Source organism: Sander lucioperca, chromosome 15 (assembly GCF_008315115.2).
Source record: "Sander lucioperca isolate FBNREF2018 chromosome 15, SLUC_FBN_1.2, whole genome shotgun sequence".
In the NCBI taxonomy this organism is placed as follows: Eukaryota; Metazoa; Chordata; class Actinopteri; order Perciformes; family Percidae; genus Sander; species Sander lucioperca.
Window position 1 is genome coordinate 13,828,413 of NC_050187.1, and position 24,853 is coordinate 13,853,265.

General features: G+C 39.9%; 1 protein-coding gene across 1 annotated transcript in view; it reads right to left on the bottom strand.

Moving 5' to 3' along the window:
- Window positions 1-413: 413 nt before the first annotated feature.
- Window positions 414-24,853, bottom strand: part of klhdc3 (kelch domain containing 3) — a 31,902-nt gene continuing 7,462 nt past the window's right edge. Inside the window, exons 8-11 of the mRNA XM_031284139.2 lie at window positions 23,152-23,260; window positions 9,278-9,351; window positions 8,080-8,158; window positions 414-3,923 (exon numbers count right to left, since the gene is read on the bottom strand). Coding sequence (XP_031139999.1) covers window positions 3,857-3,923; window positions 8,080-8,158; window positions 9,278-9,351; window positions 23,152-23,260 — 329 coding nt within the window. The 3' untranslated portion in view covers window positions 414-3,856. The remainder of the gene's footprint in view (window positions 3,924-8,079; window positions 8,159-9,277; window positions 9,352-23,151; window positions 23,261-24,853) is intronic.

Genomic DNA, 24,853 nt, shown 5'->3' on the forward strand with positions numbered 1-24,853 from the left:
TGTCATGATTATCATTCATGATTTTGGTGGGTCATTTTAGCCATCTGATTTTGCAGCATAACTCTGAAATAAGACTGGAGAAAAATCTAAATGGGAAGAAATTAGCATTTGTTGGCCTCATTTAACAGATCCTAAACACGTAGGAGACCATTTAATGGTTTCTGGGGCCAAATCTGGCCACTGGCTAGCAGTTTGACACCCCATGGTGTACGGAGAGTCTATTTGCACAGGCAAAATGAATGTTTGTACTTTTCCAACCTTGACTGTGAAACCTCAGAGTGCAAATGACAGCAACACTGACCGAAATGGTCAGTTCAGTCTTGACCAAATCCATAAAGCTTTAGAAATCACTATTATGCTCAACAAGCTCTGGTAACAGAATAAGCATGTTAAGAAAATGAATGTATAACACATTTAAAATGACAAATGTAATGTTCTCAGATTTATTGTTGATACAGTAATAAAGTATATTGCACAGGAAGTCCTGACCAACCCTCTGAAAAATGTGTTAAATACAAAATAAAAACAGTAAGCATAGGGGGCCTGCACAGGTATAAAACAAATCCAAATACAGTCCACACTTTGTTCTATTTTCCTCAAGCATTCTTTGTTGTTTATGAACTATTCAACCATATACTGTAAAGCCTTAAAGTTAGAATACACTTCTTGGCATGAAATCAGTTGGGTCACGTACTTCTGCTTGGCAAAAAATTACTGCTCACACTGAATAACTTTGAGTGTGCGCTATAATTTAATGATGCCCTTTTGACAGTTTTCACCCTGCCAAGTTTGAGCAACTATTTGGTGAAGCCTCTTCACAAAATTCAATGAGAAATAACAGGGAAGCCTCAAAAGCTGTGGTTTTTACATCACTGCCACTAAAAATGTAATATATTTAGGGTAAGCGAGTGACCATCACTGAGGAAATTTGTTGTGCAGGTATTTCATTTTTGACAATAGTGTCTACATTGTCATTTACTTAATATTTACTTCATGTCATATTCCTGAAAAGTTCTTGACTGAAAATGGCATCACCCATAATCTTCCTGAAATAAAAATGACTAACCCTAACCACACATTAGAAAAAAAGGAAGAAAAAAAAATAACAGCAGTTTTGCCAACGTCCATTTGGTGTCACATAAAGAGTTTGATTTGTTCACCAGTAGTTTCTTTTGTGATTAGCTTGCCTGTGGTTTCACTGCATTAGCTGTTATAATAGTCCAAGTAACGGGGGTACTGAGGAATATCAAGTGTGTGATATGTCCATATGAGTCACATTGGCACCACCGGTCTATAATAAAATTCAGACTTGGTTTGGGCAGGCAAACATCTGGAACTCTACGTAGGCAAAGAGCAGCATCAACATGTCTCTTCCCTGTAAGGCCTGACATGCCACGATTGGCTTTAGTGCAGTTATCTGGTGTTTAAGATTGTTTACACTGCTTCACATGAAATACACAGATTTGTAAACATTTACCTTGTAGGACAGTGTTATCCAATCCTGATGTTTGGGACTTAGAGCCCTGAAGGGTTCAATTCTAACCAGCTAATCAGAAACTGACTGATACAGATTCAATTGAACTATCTGGCCGGACAGAAAACACATGGTCCCAAAGACCAGGACTGAAAAGCATTGATACAGCTCACAAGTGTGTAGTAACAGTTCCTATTCACAGCTAAATAAATAGGCAGTATAAATACAACTTTGTTTGCCTGTATATTCATCCTCACCAAGTCAAACATTTCAATGTCATGTCGTATTATTTATTATTCTTATATGTAAAATTCAAAGGATAAGTGATATTTTGTATTTTTCTTTTTGTTAACAATCCCATAAAAACACCAAAACCAACATTGAATTAATCCAACAAGTATTGTCTGTGTATCCAAAGCCTGGTATAGCTTACTCCATAAGACTTTTACCTTCATCCAAAAACTATTATTAAATGAGCCACAGCACTGTACTGGGATACAATGACCAAGGCCACTTTAGTTTAAGATCGACTCAAAGTAAACACATCGTCCTGCTGCCGGAAGTACTTGCAAGGGCACCAAATTCTCGACTGAAAAAAATTCTTAAAAATGTGTTGTTTTTTTTACTTCTGTTTGAGTAACAACTGTTAAAAACTAGACCAGCTGTTTAAGGAAATGAATTAACCTCAGGTTGGTACTATTGAGTTGGAACAAATGAGAGCCACAGACAGGGTAGGGAAGTGTTGAGAGACGGACTAACACATCGTAGCTTTTGGTCTTTATGGGATTTGTTGACTATGTCAAAAATATAGAATATCCTCAACCTTATCCTTTGACTAAAGTGGATGGAGATTACAATAGATGCTTTAAAAAAGACCACCACCACCACTCCTGTGTTTTAAAAGGTTTGTTCTAAAATTTGCAATCAGAATAAAAACACACAACCTGAATAAACATCCCCAATTTGAGCCATTCCAAGTCATTTTCCAGCTGTGTGGTGAGTGTGTAAGCCCTTATGCGTTAATAATCTGCTCAGGTTTAGCTTTGCTTGTAGTCAAACACACATGCACACTTTTCTGTTATTTTTTACCGTACTGTGGTCATGAGAAGAGTCTCTGATCGCTGTAGGATTGTCTATAAGTGTAACAACTACATTATGCATATTAGTGATCATCTCCCCCACAACAGGCAAACTGAAGCAGCAGGGCCGGGATTATGTGTAGACGGGACCACGTGCTTACACACATACACAGTATATATTTGCATCATGATTCCCTTCTACATTTGGCACTGAAAAACAAACTACAGGGTTAAGGGGTGGTGTGGTGTGGCAGGTGAGTCGCACTCCTCCAGTGACACTACGACTCAAACTCTAATACAAACTTCTGTGTGAAAAGGCTTTAGGTACAAATGTTGTCCACACAGCAGTTTAAAAGACTGAATGTGATTTAGAGCCTAATGTTCAATCAGAATTACAACACAGCTATCAATGTGCAGAACATTGAAGTTTAGCATAGGGGTAGCGAGTAGATGTCTAGTCTTATTAAAGACCCAATGATACATGCTATTGAGGGAGGTAGATGGACTTGATTATTTTACAAGGCGGACAGACGGCTCGCTTCAGTCGCCCTGCAAATCACTTTTGAGACACTTGAGAGCAGAAAGGTGCTCGCCATGTTATGATGAAGTAGGGAACAAAGTAAGCATTGAAAGTCAGTCAAACAGAACCTTTCACAAGCATACCATTATATACCCTATACTCTTCTTTCTCCTTGCATTTAACGCCAAATAAGTTAGTCATGTCCAATCCGTCCTTATACGGTGTACATATCTTCATTTCCCGCAAATGGACATGGTAGTTTGACATGGTTTTATGACAAAGTTAGACCTGCAAGATATACAAACTCATGACCATCTCAGTCTCTTTATCTGGAACAGAATGCTCACATTAGTCTCTTAGGGGAGATCTGTCAAGTGTGACATCAGGACGACATCCACAACAAAGAGGTTAGCTCCCAAGACCTCTGGCTGAAGTTCTTGTCTCTTCCTGTGCTTAAGATTAGAAGTCTATGATTATCATAGGCTGATTGGATTTCTAGAGAGGCTAGAAAGAAGACAAAAATGTGAACAGGTGTCAACTTTTTCTGTCACATGTAACCAGTGTCCCAAGGTTTAAAATATCCTTATACATGAGAGGGCTCATGGTGTCCAAGGAAGTCATACGGAGAATATTTTGGTCAGTAATGAGTTTTCACTTGAAGAATGTGGAAAATATATCCCACACAGATCCAAACTTTACAAAAACAGTCTGTTGGAGCTCAGTTGATTAGAAGGATAAAAGCTCAGTGTCCTCAGTCCTAGTTCTGCTTCACGTTCTGCCGTGTCAGCCATGGGAGGAGAAGATGGGCCTGCTGATGTTGCTGTTGGTGGTCATGGCTGCCAGTTCCCACCTGGAGTGAACGACAGGGAGAATCAGAGGCAAGAATCTTAGGATACATATTTGGTCCAGAACAGTCTGGTTTGTGTACACAATTACCAGCCCAGACTGTAAATGGACCTTGTACTGCATAAATAGTGACCAGCAAATAGAAACGGGCGAACAAACAGGCATTTTGTACCGTAAGCTTCGTAATACTGTGTGGTTTCTACATTTCACTAAAGTGCATATGTGTTACAAAATGATCTTGCATAAATATAGGCTATACTTATTCAAATTGGGAGATCGCAGGTTAAGTGTGAAAGCACCCTTAATCTTCACGAAGACTAATTGCTCTAGTATACTCCATACAAAATAAAATGTCATTGGGATTAATATCGAATGTGGCACTGTTTGGAACGTACTGCTGTCTTTAAGATTTTAGGCATAGCTGATGTCTTTACCTCACGCTTTTAATAACTTCAACTAGAAAACAGACCAAGGCGCTCAGAATCTACTACAATTACAGTCAATCAAGCAACCCCCTCACCAACGTGATGGGGTACGATGTGGACAAGGATGAGGGAATGCCCTGCTGTAACATGAGAACCAGGAGCAGGGCTGACAACAGGGTCTAGTGCTGACCTGCTGACAGGTCAGAGGTTGAGCTCCAGATTGTTATCACTGGCTCTGGTTTCACACTCACTCCCTCTCAATTGCTTTGTTCGTTTTTTTGTTGTGCACGTATGTGTTTAAGAGGGGAGATTGGCATTGGAGCTGGAGATGCCAGTGAGGGGCAAAGGGAGTAATCCATATAGTCTTGTGACCCCACCGAAAACTCTCTAAGGGTTAGAAACACAACTGCAAAGTGGGGAGTGTGCAAGGTGGCAGTGACAGTGCGAATGAAATGAGAGGCTAAGAGGAGTAATTAGTATCAAGTTCCATGGGGTTCATGTGTAAAAGGAAAAAAATCACAGGAGGTGCGACTCCTCTATTTCAGACGCACTTTTCTAATCAGTCTATTTATTAAATTAAAAACGTGGTTCTATGCTTGAAATGGAATGATTGTGTGACTGTTATTCCCTAAGAGAAAAATAGTATGTTCTATATTACTGGAAAGACAAAGGAGGGTGGCAGACAGTAATTGCTGAAACCCCTATTTTTGGTATGTATTTTGCCTTTACATGTTAAAAATGTAAAGGCAAAAATCTAGCTTTAACACAGTAGTGTCTACAACGTCATAACAAATCTGCTCTTCAATGCTGCTCTCAAACCTTTGGAATCTCTCTTGCAAGTTATGTGTCAAAATGATTTCCAAACTTGTCAATGAGAAGGACAAAATATGTATTATTAGGAAGGTCATTCCTTGCATTTATTTGTTTATTCTATTTCACTGGCTTCATAGAAAGTGTATTGTTTGCTGGCTGTATGTGCATGTATTTCATTGGGAGTAGAAGCAAAAAAGAAATAAAACAGATAAAAACAGAAATTCATATTTTATTCATATCGACGATCTCCATGCTTATCATGACCTTAGAATATAAGAGTGTGTGCAAGCCTGTATCGAGTCACAGGTAAAGCTGAGAGCTTCTGCACACCCGCAGCTCCAGCAGCCAATGAAAGGAAAAAACTATTTCTGAAAAAGGAGGTTACTGAGCCAGTGACTACTATTGTTACATCCTGTCTGGCTGTGATGAAACAGAACCACTAGTGCCATTAACTAAACTACAAAACACACTTAATAGATAATTCAATGACTGGTTATCTAAAGTAGCAGCTTGTCTATGAATTTTTTTTCCAGCTTTTTTAAAAAGAAAATTAAACAACAATGATTTTTTTTTGGGATCTAGGGATGTGAAATATTGCAAAGCTTGTATACTGCAGTTTGGGAACAATGGTTAAGAACTTTTATGTTTTTGTTTAATCATTTAATTAACAAAATAAGGGCATTATAAAGCCCAAAGATGCTGAATTTGAAATTTTGTGAAGAGACAAATATTTTTTTTCATTGACACAAAATGAATGAAGAACTAAATTGAGATTACTTCGGCTACATCTTTTGCTATGTTTATGCCTAGCGTCCACACTAATGTGGCATTTCAGAGCCCCTAAAACGGAGGTGCTTGGAAATGCTACTGACCGTGACTGTTCAGGGTACCCCCAGGATACTCCAACTTCAATTCAAGGCTATTTAAGACCTTTTTAATACCATTTCAAATTAAATTCAATGCCAACTTTGTACCCATTCCGACAGAAGTATGAGGGGAAAATGTAAAATCTGTATAAATTTTTCAACCCTAGAAAATAATGATGTACAAGTAAGCTACTTGAATTAAATAAAACATTTTATTTAAATTATCAGTCATATTTAATACAATTTATTGGATTATAATATAATCCAATAAAATAAGATATATTACACTGCATAATGACCACTTTTACTTTTGGTACTTTAAGTACATTTTGATAATACTTTTATATTTTAACTTAAGGGAGATGTTGAATGCAGGACTTGTAACTGACAAGTAATTTGTAACTCTACAACACAGTTTTTTCTACTTTTACTGCAATACATGATCTGAGTAAGTCTTCCACCTCTGTAAATCACCAACAACAGTCGTGCATGAATACCTGCAGCAGTGTTTAACACTGAAAACACACAGCTCAGTTCAGCGTTCGTACTTGCAGCTCTGCTACAGTAGCAGATAACCGTTAACGTTACCTGCCGGTCACATCGTCTCTAAACAGTCCGCTCACACTGAAATCCTGCACGGATCAACAGATGTTAGAGTCCGACGGCTGCTCGCTCCGTTTGTTATAAGATGCACACCGAGCAGATTAATGCGCTCACAGATCCAATCTTTGCAGTTGTTACCGCTCGGTGTTTGGCTAGCTAATAAGCCCTTAGCCTCTTAGCTTGAGCTTTGTCTGAAGGCGGCGAGCGGCCAGCCAGGCTCCGAAAACACCAAAACATTCCGCACATCCTCTGCTCAGTGTAACCGCTATCCCCCCGGTACCGGTCAGAGAGGCGTGTTTACCTTGTGTCTTGGTCCTCCGGTGCGTCCGGCGACGGGCTCCGGTCAGTTTTTAATTAGCCTACATTAGTAACAGTTAATTTTGTTACGGTATGAACTTAATCCTAAGAAAGGCAAAAAATATAAGACCTTTGTAATGAAATCCAAGACTTTGTATAACAAATTCAAGGCTTTTAAGGCCTTAATTTGAGATTATCAAAATTCAGACTTTTTCAATGCTTTTAAGACCCCGCGGGTACCCTGCAGTTTTATTTTTAAAACTACGAGTAACGTAGTGTAAAGGGGTAGAAACGGAGACCTTTGGAAACGATAAAACAGACACCAAAATGTGCTCCCTGATCGGGTCTTATCAGTCACGACGTGTCCTTCCTTGATTCGTCATGCCTCTATCACGTGACCCTTTTCCAGAAGAAAACAAACGACACCAGCCTTGACTACCGGTGGATAATTTAACATGGATAAAGAATTACAGCCATTTCTGACCTTGTTGTTGATGCTAGCAGCTGTTGTGCAGTTAAATTCTGCATTTTATAATGCTGCCACTGCCTACATGTGCAAGAGGTAAGCTATTATTTGATGGATTTGCGACAATTCCCGTGTCCAGCGGCATTATCAGCTTTACCAGCATGCGCACTTCCAGTGTATGTACATGGTCTGTGATATGCTTTTTCAGGCATGTTAATATGGACAGAGATTAGTTCTGAAACGGTGCTAAAACACTTGTGAAGATGGAGATATTTTTCGTCTTTTTTTCTGGTTTAAAATAAAACCAAAGTAGTGTGGATGTAGCCTCAGTGATCCTCACTTGGCTGGTGTTGGTTTTTGTCAGCTGGTCTGTGCTAGACAAGAAGTTTTGCCTTCTAAGTTTCACCATGATTGTCTGATATACACAAACCTTCATGCTATTAGCAGGATGATGTAATTAAATACAAATTGTACACGTAGGGACTTAAATTGTAGTCTGACAAAAGCCTGAGTAAACTGGTAAAATAAAGGATAATGAGGATAATTTGCCTCTTTGAAAAAACAGCCTTATTACTGAGGGAGACAGATTGGTGGCAACAATGACAAGCATAATACAAACAGCGTGAACAACAATATGTCAATTCTATGACCAAATAGCGCTAATGTTCGAGAAGAGGATGTTTGTCTGACCTGATATCATGAGGGAGTCCTGACTGCTCCAGACTGTACTGAATAACAGCTATTTTGCATAACGTCTTCAAATTAGGGCCTGAAAAGAAGAGAAGGTGTAATGAGTCATAGACTGATCAGAGACACTAATCATACCCAGAATATCCATTTCAGCTGTGGGAATTCAAAATCGACCTAGGCAGGTCAGATCTAAGAATCTGTAGATGAAAGGGGTTAGATTTCCTCTGCATTTTGTGAAAACCACCATGTTCTGATTCTACCATACCCCAGAAACTAAATGAAACAAACAACAGTGTTCATGAGGACATGCAGAACATTATGTTGCCAGTGTTAAATCACCTTAGTACAAACTTCCTCTCAATTATTATCACCGTACTGCTCCACCATATGTTCAGTGATAAACAGTGTGAAGGCACACGCGACTGGCACGTGGAGGCGTATGCCACAGGGGATGCACTGGGTACTGCCAGTCCCATACGGTCTCTGTGCAAACCCACCTACACAAACTGTGACCTGACAGCATTTAAGGCTACCCCAGTGCAGGCAGGAAATGGCTATATTTGGTAGTCCATGAGACGGAAGTGCCCCATGTGATAACAGGGCCAAGGCCAAGCATACTAGGTCAGGTGAGAAATAAAGGAGGTGTGTAAGGAAGGTACTGGTTATATAAACTGTATTAAGGAATCCACCAGATAGCCTATTACAGTGATTCTCAAAGGAGGGAATCTATGAAAAGTTTTCAGATGCATTACATTTTTTTTTACAAAAGGCTTCATAGTTCAATAAATAATATTTACATTTTTAAATCTATAATAGTTCATAGATTACGTAATAAAAATATAACAAATCCATAATTTTTACAATCTGCAAATGTGTCTAATGTATTTCTAATACATTTCTCTTGTGTTGTTCTTTCACATAACTAAGAAGTGTAATAAATAGGCTACGTCAAATTATTCCAAGGGACATACAGTACATGAGGAGTCCCCAGTATATTCTCTATCTTGTAAGGGGTCCTTAGCTGCAAAAAGATTGAGAACCTCTGACTTGTTTAACCTTTTTAAGGAGGCTGAAAATACTTTATTTACAACGGAAACATGGGGTTGTAGGTGAGGATTTATTATTGAACATGTGCATCTGCAAGATTAGACACCTTCTTAAGCTAACAAGAGACATGGATAATGACAAGGATACTTACTGAAGTCTAAGATATACAGGTCTGAATGATCCATGAGGTTAAATTCATCACCCATTCCTTGCTCTGGACAGGGGCTGTAAAGAGAATAAAACAGTTTTTATAAGATTGGAGCTGTCAACTAAAATGACTTGAAACTCACTACTTACACACTTGTAACTGTCAAAGTTTTAAACCTATAAAGGAGGACAACAGTAACTCCTTAAACTTCCTGTCTGTTATCATGAGCATGAAGCACACAACGTGCCAAGGTTGTATTTGGTTTGTATTTATTCCTAGAATTCCCAACAATTAGTTACCAACAGACTCCCAATTATTTACCTTGTCATCCACCCTTTTACCATATTTCTGTAAATCACTAAGGTTCATGATCAGGGAGCCACAGATTTTTCTCAAAAAGACAGTCTTCTGCTCTTTTTATCTTGGGCTAGCATGATTTAAGCCCAAAGGAAGTGGGACGGCAGCCCATGCTGATAGTCTCCCAGACCTGTGCAGCTACTGATATCACTGCACATCTGTTTCCTGCCACAGCTAAACAAACACACCTGCGACACACCTGGTGCACCACAAAAAGCCTAGCTGTCTCACAACTCTCTTCAGTCACCATCTTTGTATCAATTAATCAATCAGTTAAAATGCAAAACATGGCTACTTGAAGGAAAACTGTATAAAAACTAGGGCTGTCAATCGATTAAAGCTATAGTGCGTAGTTTCTGTCGCCCCCATGAGGAATTCAAAGTAATGACAACAAAACTGTCGGCTCGTCCACATGATACAACCCTTAAGGCCGTTTTATGCTTCTGTGTCAACTCTACGCTGTAGCTTTGCCGTCACTCCTACGGCGTCGTGACCCTTTCGGAGTTCTGCATCGGGGTTGCTTTGCATCGCGGTGCATTTCACCACCGTAACGCTAGGGGGTGATAAGTCTGAGGTTATTTGCGAGGTGTCTGCCAGCCAGTTTATGTTATGTTAGCAAGCAAACTTTAGCACAACTGCCAACAAAGTACTGTTTGCTGGCGAAGTGCTAATTTCAAAACGTTACTGACATATAGACACTTTACAAATGGATAACCCCGTCATTGGAACCAAAATATGTCTGAGTTTATTTACAAATCTTATGTCAGTGAACTAGCATGTTGCTACTCCCCACAGTAGGCTGCTTGAAACACCGACTATCAACACACAGGACCAGTTGACCAATCACAGTTCTTGCGGTCTGCGACGCAAAGTTAAAATTTTTTCGAGCTACAGTAGAGGGCTTGGAGGGGGGTACGCCGCCGTTTCGAAGCAGAAGCATAAATCAGCCTTTACGTGATCACGCACACGCCCCCATCCCTCCCCCACCCAGTTGCTAGTAGCCAAGGAGGACACAAAGGATTAAAAGAACATGATGGACTCTTCAGAAGAGGTCATTATCTTCACTCAAGCTTCCGCGCAGGAAAGTCACCGGACGCCACAATCTTCTGAACATAGCCATACTGAGAAATACAGAGAGAGTTGTTTGGAGCCGATAGTCTTAATTAGCTTTGTAGCAACTCATTTGGCAATGGCTTGAATGTAACGGACGTTTATTTATATCAAAAAGTTTAAAGCTTTAAAATTATTTTATTAATATTATTAAAATAATATCGTTAACTTGTGATTAATCGCAAATTAATCATTTTTTATTTCATGCAACGTATTATTATTGCAACAATCCAAAACAATGACAAGTACTGTCTAGAATATTCTCCAGAATAACCTCAAAGGTACTGTATGCTCAAACAATATGCTGAAAGCATAATATGGCAAACTCAAGCCCATAAAGCAACAGATGGGCATATTGACCTGAATGTAACATTACTTGGTAATACTAACACAATGTAGTGTCCCACTTTACACTTGGAAAGGTTAACTAAACATCTCATTTTTCATCCATTCATACATCAGCCGTATGCTTGAGTTACCGGTGGTAACTCACTTCACATCGACAGTACATGCAAATAACTTTAGTCTTGTCCAGAGAACCATCTGGAAGGGCTTTGAAACTGAACTTTCCATTCAAAAGACCCTTTTCTTTATCCAGCTTTGTTTCTGCTAGCCAGTCACAACGTTACTGCTGCATCGCTTCCTGATTTCCCAAACTACGGAGCGGCCGAGTCCCAAATCAAAGAACATGCATGGGTTAATCGCGCGTCAAAATAATTAGTGCTGTTAAAAGGAATTTTTCGTTCACTCGATATTATCACGTTAATTTGACAGCCCTAATAAAAACACAACTCAAGGTAATAGTCTATTGCTTGTGGGAGTGCAACGAATATCTCAAGGAAGATTTTTCACACAGGCAGTAAGTATATTCTTGTTAATGTACTAGATGCACATTACTGCTTTGTACCCACAGTGCACCAAGAGACCTGTCCAGATTAGTGGATAAAAATGCACTTTACAGTTTTACCCTACCCAGAGGACAGTTTCAGCCAGACAGGTGCATTCACCAAGCAGTTTAGTGTCTATAAATATCTATTATGGAGAATAAGTGAGGGATTTAGTCCTTAAAAATAGCTTAACAAGATTCTTTCTGCTACACGTGGACTGGCCAGTGACTGGCCCGTGTCCAAACAAAGACTCCTGCAGACACCACTACAGTACTGTTATAGCAAACTAGCAGAACCCACTTGTTTTGAATAGCTCGGAACTACATTTTGAATTCTTGCCCCACACCATTCTCTTGCTGAACACAAAATACCCTCTCCTCAACCGTTTCTCCACCCATCAATCTCTATTCCTCTTTCCCGCTGTCCTCTCCATCGCGTCTCCCTTTGCTGCGTGTTCAGGATGTTGTAAGGGTTTTACGTTGCTAATCTTCCCTAAACAAACATGGTAGTGGCTTAAAGCAGCCAGGAGAGGTGCAGAGCACGAGCACAGTCGTCCCAGGGGGCCAGCTGGGGAAGTCATTACGCCCCCTGCCCCCCAGGAGGTGATCCACCCGTGCTTATAGCATGGGCCTTTATCAGAATACCTTCAACCACCCAAGCCCCCCGTCATCATTGGACGGTCTACTCCCTGTCCTGCAGTTCATTGCTGGCTGTGACATTACTGTTTACTGGGCTCATTTGAAAACCAAGAGAATGAACACTTATAGGAACTTTGTAATTTAAGACAACTGCTGAAATAGATAGCTACAAATGCCACATATGTAGCAAACTTGAACAATATAATAAAACAATCACAAAAACATCTGATATAAACTGCATGAACACTGGTCAGACCTTCATGGTGGCATTAAACCATACAATACATTTGTGGAGAGGATATTGATTAGGACTTGTCCTGACTAGGGTTGGGTACCGTTCGAATTTTTACGATTCCGATGCCGAACCGGTACTTTTAAAACGATTCTGATTCCTAACCAATTCCTAAACCGATTCTTGAAAAACTGAAGAATGACATCAAAGAAAGGCTCTTTTATGGAGTTTTTTTTTTTTTTAAATTGAAATTTATTTAAATTTAACAATATATTAATGTTTTAAAGTACTTAAATATATAACAAGTAAACCTAAGTCACCTAACACATAACTACAATAATTTAACAAATAACAGTTACACTATTAACAAGTAACAAAATAAATGTTGAGTTGGTATGCCAACCAGCTTCAAACTTTAGCAGTTCTTTTGCAGAAAAATGACCATATTTGCCTTCTCTGGCAAGATAAGACACCTCTCCTGACTTATGGCATGTCCTGCACAGGAGAAAACTCTCTCAGATGGTGTCCAAGAGGCCTGTACACACAGGTATGAGTTTGAAAGGGCAGACAATTTGGGGAGGCCGTCCCGCCTCCCCCACCACCAGGCTACAGGGTCTTGTCCTGAACGATAGACTAGCAGAGCAAGTGGAATATGTTTACTAGCGATCACGTGCAGCGAATGGTTAATATGCTTTTGCGTTCGTTTTGGTGAGCCCAGAGGGAAAATATGGCATTTTAAAAGTAGCCTACATTTACGATAGCTAGCTAACGGTAGACTACAGAGAAAGTGTGATATTTTTACGTCCGTTTCAGAACGTGTACAAAAAGCCGTCTATCAGCAGTGATAGTAGAGTCCATGTCCGAGAATAGCGCGGACACGCGCTTCACAACGCGAGCAGGCACGTGCGCCACTCGGCAGAAAAGAGAGAAAGAAAAAAGTGTTTGCCGCTGTCTGGAGCGACAGAGGGAAAATATTTCAGTCGGAACCAAAATGAGGAACCGAAATGTGCGTTCTAATCCGGTCAGAATACTACCGTTTGCGTAGGAACCGGTTCTATAGTGGAACCGGGTTTTGGTACCCAACCCTAGTCCTGACACACCAAGCAAAAAGGTAGGGCTGTCATTAAGGATCTGTGCTCAACAATTGTCTGTAGCTTTAGCAAAGTGCCTGTCACCATTGGCTCTAGTTGGTCCTTTGGTTGCATTAGATACTATGTGTGTGGAAATGACACTCACATCAGCAGTCTGTCTCCCTAACAGAAGTAAAGAAAAGTAGCATCTCTATCTAAAGAGCACACTGCAGTAGCTGTCAACTACTGTGCAAACTCACATGGAGAGAGGGTGTAGGCCTTGGATGCTGACGCGTGAAAGGGTGCAGATAAGGGGATGCTTTAACGGAGAGCAACAAGAGAGATGAAGATTGCATCCCCTGGGACAAGGCTTTCTCGCATGCTCATGGATAATGTCAGCATGGGTGTGAAATTTAGCAGAACATTAGGGATTGGTAATGCTTTATTGGTGAGAGCCTGACAGGGTTCATAGAGGCAGGGGAAGGAGAAAAAAGGGGGTGGTAAGAGGTGTCTGATAGACTGGCAGTAGTTGGAAGCGGGAAAGTCACAGTGTGCGACTTTATGTGGCATCCTGGTGTTTGATGGGTCACTTTGTTACTCGACCAGCAAAGTATCACTATGTATGAAAGTGCTCCTCCCCCTACAGCAGCAGTGGTTTCCCAGTCTGAATGAGGCCCGAGTGATGGCGCTCCCCCACTAAAAAAAACACTGGTTGCTATTTCAAACAACACTCAATGAGGGTGTCTAATCACCCAATTGCCAGTCCTTTGTAGCAATGCACTCATTACCTTCCAAACCTATGCCTCAAAATGGTAGAAGAAAGAGCTGAACTACAGTCCTAAAACTAATGAGGAAACAAAACAGAACCTGGGAACACTCCAAATTGTCTCAAGTGTCCAGAAATTTAATTGCCAACAAATTCTGCAAAGGACTTTCAGAAACGAATTGAGCGATGGAGCAAACTCCATCAGTGACGCCTCTGCTTTCTAAACACCAACACTGATGTTAACAATATAGCTGGAAACCGTCCTGTCGTAGGCATGTTTGCAATGGCTTCATTGGCCATGTCCTCATTCTTGGAGTGATATGATCTGCATCCTTTTTCCTTTCTCCACTTCCTGTTGAACTTTGGTCCCTCAGAACCATCGAGCTCACAGGAACTCATTGCGCACTACAACTTCCTGCAGAGCACCTTATCAGGATGGCCAGACATGAAATCAAATTAGCATTTTGGTATCAAGCGAAAACATTGGAAACAGGTACTAATAGTACAGCAAACAAAAAACCAGACAGCAATTTGTAAATTACTTCTACATTAACGGGCAACATTTTTTTTTTTTATAAATAACAATTTAAAGAATAATATAACTGACTGTGGCACATCGGTTCTAGTGGTCTTGACCATTGTAGGAAGAAAACATGTCTCCCTTCAAAAAGGATTATAGCATTCATTTTGACATTTAGCTGCATGCATTATGACACATAGCCAAGCATGTATACAAAATATTAAGTAATTTACTGCAAGTAGCCACAATTATTTGGTAATATGAATTATTTTGCCCTCTATTTTTTATAATTAAATGGCAAAGCCTACAAATAGGGTTGGATGGTAGCGGTTTACTAGACTGTTAAGAATCAAGCAAGACTTTGCAACAGCTCGGACCCAAACTTTCTTTACAAATCCAATTGACTTGGTTATCACAGATCGTTATATTCCCGTCCATTTCTTTTGCCTTAATCTCGACTGTCTCACCTCGTCTTACCGAGCTATCTGTGCCCCCTCCTGGGCAGTGGCTGGACAGTGGATTAAGACTTGTAGATGCCCAGACCTAAGCCCCATGCAGAGGGTGAGACACAAACTACAGCTGGCTCCCAGAGACAGACGCCTGGCTTCAGATTAGACAGAGGACATGCCTGCCGCTAGTTTAGCATGCATCTCAAATTGCAACCCCCTGTGGACAAAATGTATTTGGACTTGGTGCTGGTATTGGAGGGAAAAAAAAGCTATAAATCCCTACAAATCTCAAGCAAAAAACACAAATTTAGTCCATTTTATCAGGACAAGTTTTTATCAACCCAGCTGCCTATAAAAATGAAAAAGAGGACATTAAATAGTGTTTCAGGACCTTGAACACAGCTGGTTAATATACAGGGGGAAATCTAGAGGGCTTGTCAAATGCTCCTCTATAAGTTACTTCCTCTATAGCCCAAATCTTCATCTGAAGACCAGCATCAAGGTCAGCCACCTAATAATAGGAGACACCAAACATACAGTGGCTGCAGACCATAGTGTTGATACATGTATGGTTATGGTGCATGCCTTCCATCAGAGTAGCTCACTAGTAAACTAGCTACTTTTACAGGCCGAGTAATTATCTCTTCATATCCTGCTCTTTAACTATTGCTACAAGTGTTTCCTGTCATGTTGGATCCTTCTCTTTCACTAACAAAAACCTTGCAGTGTTTCAGTAAAGTCTATTTCACTGCCATGGGTTGTTTAAACACGACTTGCTAACTGTGAACGAATAGCCTCTGGTTCTGTTAAATCAGCAGGCTGGTGTGCTTTGCTTGTCATTTTTTACTTTGTCTACATCGCATGGCATTGTTCCAGAGGGGACCTAAAACCACCAAGAGGTGTTTTCTTTGTGATGACAGCAGTAAATCACAAGTTAAACTACTACTATTTAGACATGTGAATTCATGTGGACAACAGCATCACAAAGCGTCCCCTATGCAGGCTGTTTATTTGAGCTGCTGTGTAACACTCAACCCTATGACACCTTAGTGTATACAGCCTGTTAGTGGGTTAAAGAGGGTTAAGATGCAGATGAAATACTATCATGAGCTTGTCTTTGAAGAGTAAATCACAGTGTTGCTGTGCTGCCCCAAGGTCCTGTCCCGACACGTGCGGGATGCCCCGTATCCTGTTGGGGTCATCTTCACTGTTTGACAGGTTTTATCTCTGGCATACTAAAAACACACACACACACACAAACAATTAATAAAGGAAACTTCTGCAGCCTACCCTTTGACACTGAAGGCCAAAACAAAACGTGTGTGGCATCATAATCTATGGTGTGTTGATAGGTGTGTTTCAATGGAGCCAGTTTCCACTGTGACAGATCTGAAGACATTATAGGGTGCAGGAAGGGCAGCCAACATTAAATTTAGATTCAAGAATACATTTAAATCAAAACAGAAAGTAGGGGTTTTCATGCAATGCCTGTTGCCTGGCAATAACTAGTTATTCTTGGCAAGAAATAGTGCTTCAGAATTAGTTCTGGTTTAGTCCCATGTTGTGTTTAGGCTAACATTTGAACTGTCAGGTTCAACAATGATAACAAGCCACACTTTAACTGGCTGGACTATCATAACAGCAGCCCTTTCAGTCATTGATAAGGTGCAAAAGGGCCTTGTAGGTGATATCGAGGCACCAGGCTTTTGACCCTTCTGATCTCCTAAACAAAATCACTGGTTTCTGCAGAAGCTCTCCGGCTCAACAACTTGCTGTTTTGAAATGAGCAGCTAAATTCCACACAGATTAAATATCATGGTGAGATTCTGTTGGATTAAACAAGAGGTTTTGGGGTGGGATGTTTTGGCTACCAGTGAGCTTACCTGCTATGTAATCTCCCTCTTGCTCAGAGTATAGCGCAGCCACACACTCTCCCCACCTGAAAACTCAATAGTAGCAGGACAACTGACAAACAAAATCTGTTTGCTTCTAAACAAACCGCATTTTCCATCTACACTAAACCAGGGTAATGAGTCAGCATAAATCAGAAAGATATTAAAAGAGGCCCAATAATTGAAGCATAAATATTTCTGCACCTAATGTTAGTAATGGCGTCAGCATGCTATCCATCTTCACTAAATCTATCAAGCGACTGTGCACACTGCCAAATGTAACATGCGTTAAGGCTGGCAGAGCAAAGCAAGCATGCGTGTGTATGTGCACCACTCTGACGTCAGCTCAAAAAAAGAGGAGCTATGAGTCATGTGAATACACAACAAATGGTACACTACACCAGAAGTAGCAAATCTCAGCAATGACCAATCAATCTGACTGATATTCTAAATCCAGGGGAAGTGAATCATGGGCATTGTGATATTTTAAGGCTTCAAAAATCCTGACAGTTTCTCGTTTTGGAAAGACGCCAAAAACACAATGCACTGAAACACAAATTAGAGAAAGCAGTCATTTAAGATGTTAACTGCAGCTTTGCCTGAATTGAAAAGTGTTATGAATAAAAAAGCCCCTGAAACTAGGAGCAATCAATACCATCCGACTGTGGAGCCACAGTGCCAGCAATTTAAAAACTTGGTTTGCCGTCTTCTGGTTGGCTGCATTATAGATGTTAAGAAATTTATCAGTAATACTTTTATTTTTGCTTACATGTGGTACATTAAGAAAACAGCAGCTATCAAAAGAAAAAGCATATGATCTCCATCTGACCTATTTTTCAGTCTTCAGCAAACGTGTGATTTCAATGTGCAGTTTTCAGTTTCCAGATGAAAAGAGTGAGCACAGTCAGTTATCAAAACTTGAATAAATGATAAAACAATGTTTCCTGAAGGTTAACTTGCACAATACTGCGTGCCGTCCCGCCATGCCGGCTGTCCCTTACACACAGACGTTGAATCGGCTCTGTGACTGCCTCCACCTACCTACTACCTACAGTGAAAGGCAATTAAAACCCCTTTAAAACTCATTAACAGCAGTCCACATAGAAGGTGCTGAAGGGCTAAAAACGCACATCTTAATTCTATAGAAAACTGGGATGTTTTCCATCTTTATTTACCAAACAAAAAGCAAGCTTTCAATCACAGAGTAACAAGTCACCACAAAGACGTCATCATTACAGCCGTTAGGGAGGCATGAATACATGTCAAGGTAAAAAAATATATTGTGAAAATATGATCGAATGAATACATGTCGTCATGTCCAAGTAGTTCAACGGCCAGAGCCAGATTCCCCTTCAAAGATTCCAAGCTGTCTGCTCCCAGCATGCCAATCTGTCATGTCCTTGTTCACATCCTGCCCCTCATAGGATGCCCTGTTCTCAAGCTTAAAATGCTTCCCGATTTAGCCCAACCTGGGCTTGTTGTAAGCAATTATACACAGAGTGTGATGAATGCCAACAATGACAACATACACTCAGCAGGAGATCCATAATCTATGTGGCACTGTCTTCATGTGCAACTCAATTTTAGCAGTGTTCAATGCCTCGGAAGCTGAGAAAGAAGTTAGATATGTACAGGGTTTAGCAAAGTACGCTGCTCTTTGCCTGTGTGCGTAGGTGAAGGTCAGTGCAGGTGGAGTTAGTCATGCACGGGTCGTCCTTCGTGGGGCAGTGAGCAGGTCTCAGTAAATGAGTGTAGCAGAGGCGCTGAGGGTATATCAAATTGCACTCCGTGAGAAAGAATGCTCCCTAAGGTCATAAATCAGAGATGGGGCAGAATTTCGCGCCTTTCTGCAGCTCAGCAGGCCTGTTTAGACTGACGTAAGTGGCACTCAATATAGCCACTAATGCCTAGCCTGTCATTCACACACCCACACTCTGCTCATTTACCATAAAGACGTGCAAATGTGTACCTAAATACGTACTCACAAAAGGATATCATTCATTGCATGCTGTTTAATGGCAATGAATTTAACAGCATCAAAATAAAGAAATTGTGTAACATCAAGGCTTATTCAATTTTAATCCAAGCACATTCTAATACTGAACACTTGGAGAGATGCATTCAGAATCTCATGTTTTGCCTACCCCAGTCTCCTTTTATCCATTACAGTCTATATGAAGCTGTTAATGTTTGTTTTATTTATATATTTATTTATTTGACAGGGACAGTGCACAGCTTCTAATTGCTAATTTACATCTGTAGTCCCTGGGCAGGAAACAGAGAATAACATTTGTTTTACAAATGTGTTTAGTGTTAACACACCTCAGTGTTATGTCCAATCTAATGTGTAACCCCTTTGAAAGCAGAGGGCTCTTAGACTTAATAGTTTTAGTGTCCTTCACTAAAGTAATAAATTATTCCTGAACAAATTCCTGCAGGCAAAATAAATATCATAAACTGGGAATAAGTATCAACAGAAGGGTTCTGTTTTGGATCAATATGAAAGGACAACTAACCCAGGAAAACAAGATGTGGACCATAAATTTGAACACAATTTCCTTGGTAGACCTACCGAAATGAGAAGGCCCACAAAAAACACAAGCAAGGTGTCCAGCAAATAATTCATGGTGGCATGTGCAAGCATTTGTCAGTTGCATTGAGACAGACACCAATAACTTTTTAGCCCTGTTAACTGCCCTCGTGTTGTTAGGTCATGCAAAAATAAACACAGGAGAGACAGCAATTGCTGGTTTTAAACCCAAAGTTGGTGGGTTGTGAGAGGTGTATTATGAAAAAATACTTGCTAAGTCTAATCTAAAACAGTGAACCTTAATAGGAAATCTTTCCTAGTGAAGAAGAGAAAGCAAACAAATGGGTGTTAGAAGAAGCTGCTTGGAGTCTGTTTGTGTGTCTTAGTATGTGTGCATGCTTATGGGAGTTCCTGTGTGTAAGAGGCTTAAGTGTGCTCATGTAAACAACAAACGTGCAATGCTGGTCAAGAGAACCTGTGTGGCCAACTTGCTCAGAGCCTACAAGGATCGTGCTCTAATTTGTACAGTGACAGGAAACAACATCTTGGCAGACTTAGAACAACCGAGCAACCGCTGAACAACAAAATCCTACACTTTATAAATAAGACAAACAAACCACGGTTCTTCCCTTATTAAGATACTTGGTGTACATTCTTGATACATGGTGTACATTCTTGAAAAAAAAAAATAATAATAAAAAAAAAATATATATATATATATATCTCAACAGCTTAAGGCAGAGAAGTTGAAATGGCCCCAGTTTCCTGAACCTTTTCAACAGGATGTTGGAGATACTGTGTGGAGTTTGATTTCTTCCTGCACTCAGCCAGCACCCTCCATCATTCCAGCGACCAATGACACTCCCTTTCCAACCCAAGCCCTATCTGCTCAATACAGGAAATCATGACTCCTTAAAACCCATCCTGCACTAATCCTGGCGAGAAACCAAACAATGCATAACTATCTTAAAAAATAAGCATCTTCTAAAGCTCTTCATCTTTTATAAACATGTTTTTCTTCCTCAGTTCCATATCAATAACTGACTTTGCTGACTTTTGACTGCTACCGTTAACAAGCAGCAGATGTTTCTTTTAATTGTAATTACTCATTTAAATATAAAATTATTATTCAAACAAATAACTACATGTTGCACTTAAGGATATCTTAAAAATGTTTGCCTATGCTAACGGTTGAAAAACAATTATTTTAATAATGACTATAATGCTGTTGCATAATGGATAATTCAAGATTACATTGTGTATTAGGGTGTGTTGCTCCCCGTGATGTGGCCACTGGAGCAGTAGAAAACAAATCCAGCAGCAGCCAGAGGCCTTTAGGACTAGAGGGCCTGTAGACGTATTGGGGCTGAGAGGACCCTTATCCACGGCCTCCAGATCCAGACTATCAGGTTATCCCAGTGGGGTTTGCCTGATAACACAGCCTTGCTGATAACAGTAGCCCAGGTCCTGGACTACTCCGGACTATGCTAATGCCGTTAGCTACCTCATTACTCCACTGGCTACTGGCCTATCACTAGCCCGTCACCAGTCCAGAGGCACCTTACCAGCTACGAACCCCCGCAATCACTACTGTCTTACGACCAACAAGGGAATGATAACAGACTGCTGTCTACAGGAGCCAGACCCTCCATTTGGTATGATGAAAAGAGAGGAAAGTGTTTCTCCACAAACTGTTTAAAAAAAAAAAAAAAAAAAAAAAAAAAAATCACAAAATGATGTTCGTTTTGAGAGCCTGTGCTTCATAAAGACTGTGATGACAAACCATAAAAAGAGTCAAGAGTATAGCAATTTAAGTGTCTTTAAAGAAAATAGTTGGTAACAGTTCCCATCTCTGGCCAACCTCTGAACTTATTTTGTAGTTTTTCCTTTCTTTGTTGCAAACTTACTGAGTTATTACTTTATCTGTCAGTAGAGACAGCTTATCTTAATAGAATGACCACCTCACCGTTAATTAATTATCTTGTGTTATCAGCTTACATTTATGCTTTTGTTATGCACTCCTCTGTGGGAAATAGATTAAAAAAATGTAAAAAAAAAAAAAAAAAAAAAAAAAAAGTGTATATTTGAACACTGAACCATTCAACAAATATATCTAGGATTGCTAATGCAAATTAGAATTCTTTCCCCCTACAAATTATTAGCAAGTATTGTATTGTGTATGTGTGTGCATGCCTGTATGTAACTTTGTGTATGGGTAGATATCTGTATTTTCACCTTTTTTTTTTTACTTTTGTTAAGTAAAACAAATTTGGGCGTTACTTTTGATTGCAGCATGAAATTTGACAAACAGTTCAGCAATGTTGTTAGAATGAGCTTTTTCCAGCTTCGTCTCCTGGCTAAAGTTAAGCCTTTCTTGAGCAGACACGACCTAGAAAAGGCTATTCATGCCTTTATTAGTTCAAGGTTGGATTATTGTAATGCTCTCTATGTTGGTCTGAATCAGACCTCCATCTCACGCCTTCAACTTTGTTCAAAATGCTGCTGCTCACTTTTTAACAAATACATCTAGATGCACACACATCACTCCTGTTCTCTACACCCTACATTGGCTCCCTGTGCGTTTTAGAATCGATTTTAAGATCTTACTGTTTGTTTTCAAGGCATTAAATGGCCTGGCCCCGGATTATTTGTCCGAAATTTTAACTTTGCGTGAGCACAACCGGTCATTGCGGTCTTCGAATCAGCTGGTTTTAGAAGTCCTAAGGTTTAGGTATAAACGGTGGGGTGATCAGGCTTTTGCAGTTGCTGCCCCGAAACTCTGGAACAAATTACCCCCCGATATTCGGACGATTAAAGATGTGGCTCTTTTTAGGTCTAAACTAAAAACCTATTTGTTTAGGCTGGCTTTTAATACATAGTAGTGGTGTGACAAGTTCACTCTCCTGTTTCTTTGCAACCTTTTCTGATTTTATTGTGCTATATGCTTCATTCTTTTTTTATTGTATGTGTTGTTTTGTACTTGGCTTCTGATGTAAAGCACTTTGGATACCTGCTGGCGCTGTAAAGTGCTATATAAATAAATTTTGATTGATTTTTTTTTGATTGATTGGATAATTCGGGTGAAGATGAGTAAAGTAATGAGTTATATTTGCAAAGTGTACTTAAAACAGTGCACATCAAACTCTTTTGCAGCTACATGTATATACATTTATATCTTTAATTGCCATGTTATATTAATAAATAACTAATTAATTAATTCATTACTAATTAATTATTTAAGAATTAAAAAACTAATCTAAAAAGAAGACTTTTACCACAAGAATAATCACTGGGGAAACCTAACAGAGAAAATATTTGCGAGCATCCTTAATTACAGTCTACATATAAACCCTTCAGATGCAAGTTTAACAGTGTAGAGGAAAATGACTGTTGGAAGTTTTGAAGTGGTAATATTGTGTGCCTTACCTGGTTCCTCCAAAGAGGATAATTCGTTCTCCAACTATACAACAGCACTGTCGTCTCCGTGGACATGGGCCTTTCCCTTTTGGTTCTACCTTCTTCCAGGAAAAGGCTTCTGTAGTGTGTACACACAAGAACAACGTTGAGATAGCAATATTTAGACATAATGATGGGGGGGAGACTGAATCTTTCAAGATGGAAGACTCTCAGTAAAACTTCAGATTACATCCTAGCTCAAAAGAGGGATCTTTAGCACAACAAACGTTATGTGTGGGCTACAACATAGCTGCTATACAAACCCTCAGCCACTTTAAGTCTCATAAACCTACTATTGCTTCCCATTGTGCCTGCAGTTCATTCAGCTTCCTGCTATATTTAACCACAAACCCAAGGCCCAGGGATAAGGGAATGGAAAGCAGCAATTAAAGTAGAGATGGCCCGATACCATTTTTTACTTCCCGATACCGATTCTGATACCTGAACTTGCGTATCGGCCGATACCGAGTACCGATCCGATACCAGTGTGTCATATATTTTATTATGTTTTAACAACTGTATACTACTATCCCTGTATGGATGTGATATTATTTCTATCTTTGTTGTCGGTCTGGCTCAGGTTACATTCTTTGTGAAACATGAATGCCACAGAACTTTCTTTTATTATGCAGTTTGACAGTCAGTTATAACGGAAAAAGAACATAAATAAAGTACTTTAACGTAGATTTTCTTTAGGGCTTTATTACGTGGTATCGGATCGGTGCATAAACTCCAGTACTTCCCGATACCAGCGTTTTAGGCAGTATCGGAGCCAATACCGATACTGGTATCGGAACATCTCTAAATTAAAGCAAGCAGACAAAACCTAACCTTCAATTGAATATACAATTTTAGAAATAGAAACAAATCCTCTCTTCTGCTCTGCAGAAGTGCAATATGAGTGGCAATGTTGAAGCTCTCTCAGTTGTTCCATGTAAGGATGTAATGTGTAGTCTCACACTCTCAGAGTCAACAGCATCATTGCATCTCTATAGCAACAAGCCATTCAGAATTTGTTAAGTAATAGGACTAGAACTGAGGTACTGCCATCTGGTGGACTGCAAAGCACAGGTTGAAACGGTTAACAGCAGATCACCATCAATACAAGACTCTCCAGCTACAGTACACCTAGTACTTTATCCATAAATACCGTGTGATGGGCTTTAAACTGGAAAGGTTTGAGATCAGTAAGGCTAGGCTAACTGTTATGATACACAATAGTATGCCCACATGTGCTGCAACCGTTTTCGCAATGACTATAATCAAAAAAAGACAGGCGCAGAGAAAAAATAGGCCACAGTCCAAGTACATTTTTAATAACTTGTGCATTGGGCTTCAAGCTACTGTCATGCGCTGTATTCAAAACATTAATTTCTTCCATAATATGAAGATAATAATAAAACAAATACAACCAGTGCATAGTGCTATTTGAACACCATTTAGGACAATGGTAAATGGACTGCATTTATACAGCGCTTTTCTAATCTTAGCGACCACTCAAAGCACTTTACACTACAGACACCATTCACACACACACACACACACACACACACACACAGTGCCACCTACTCATCAGATAAACATTCACGCCGTTCACACACCAAAGGCACAATATATTGACAATGAATATATATACCCCATGTGTTCTGCCGCAGCTATGACAACAATGCTT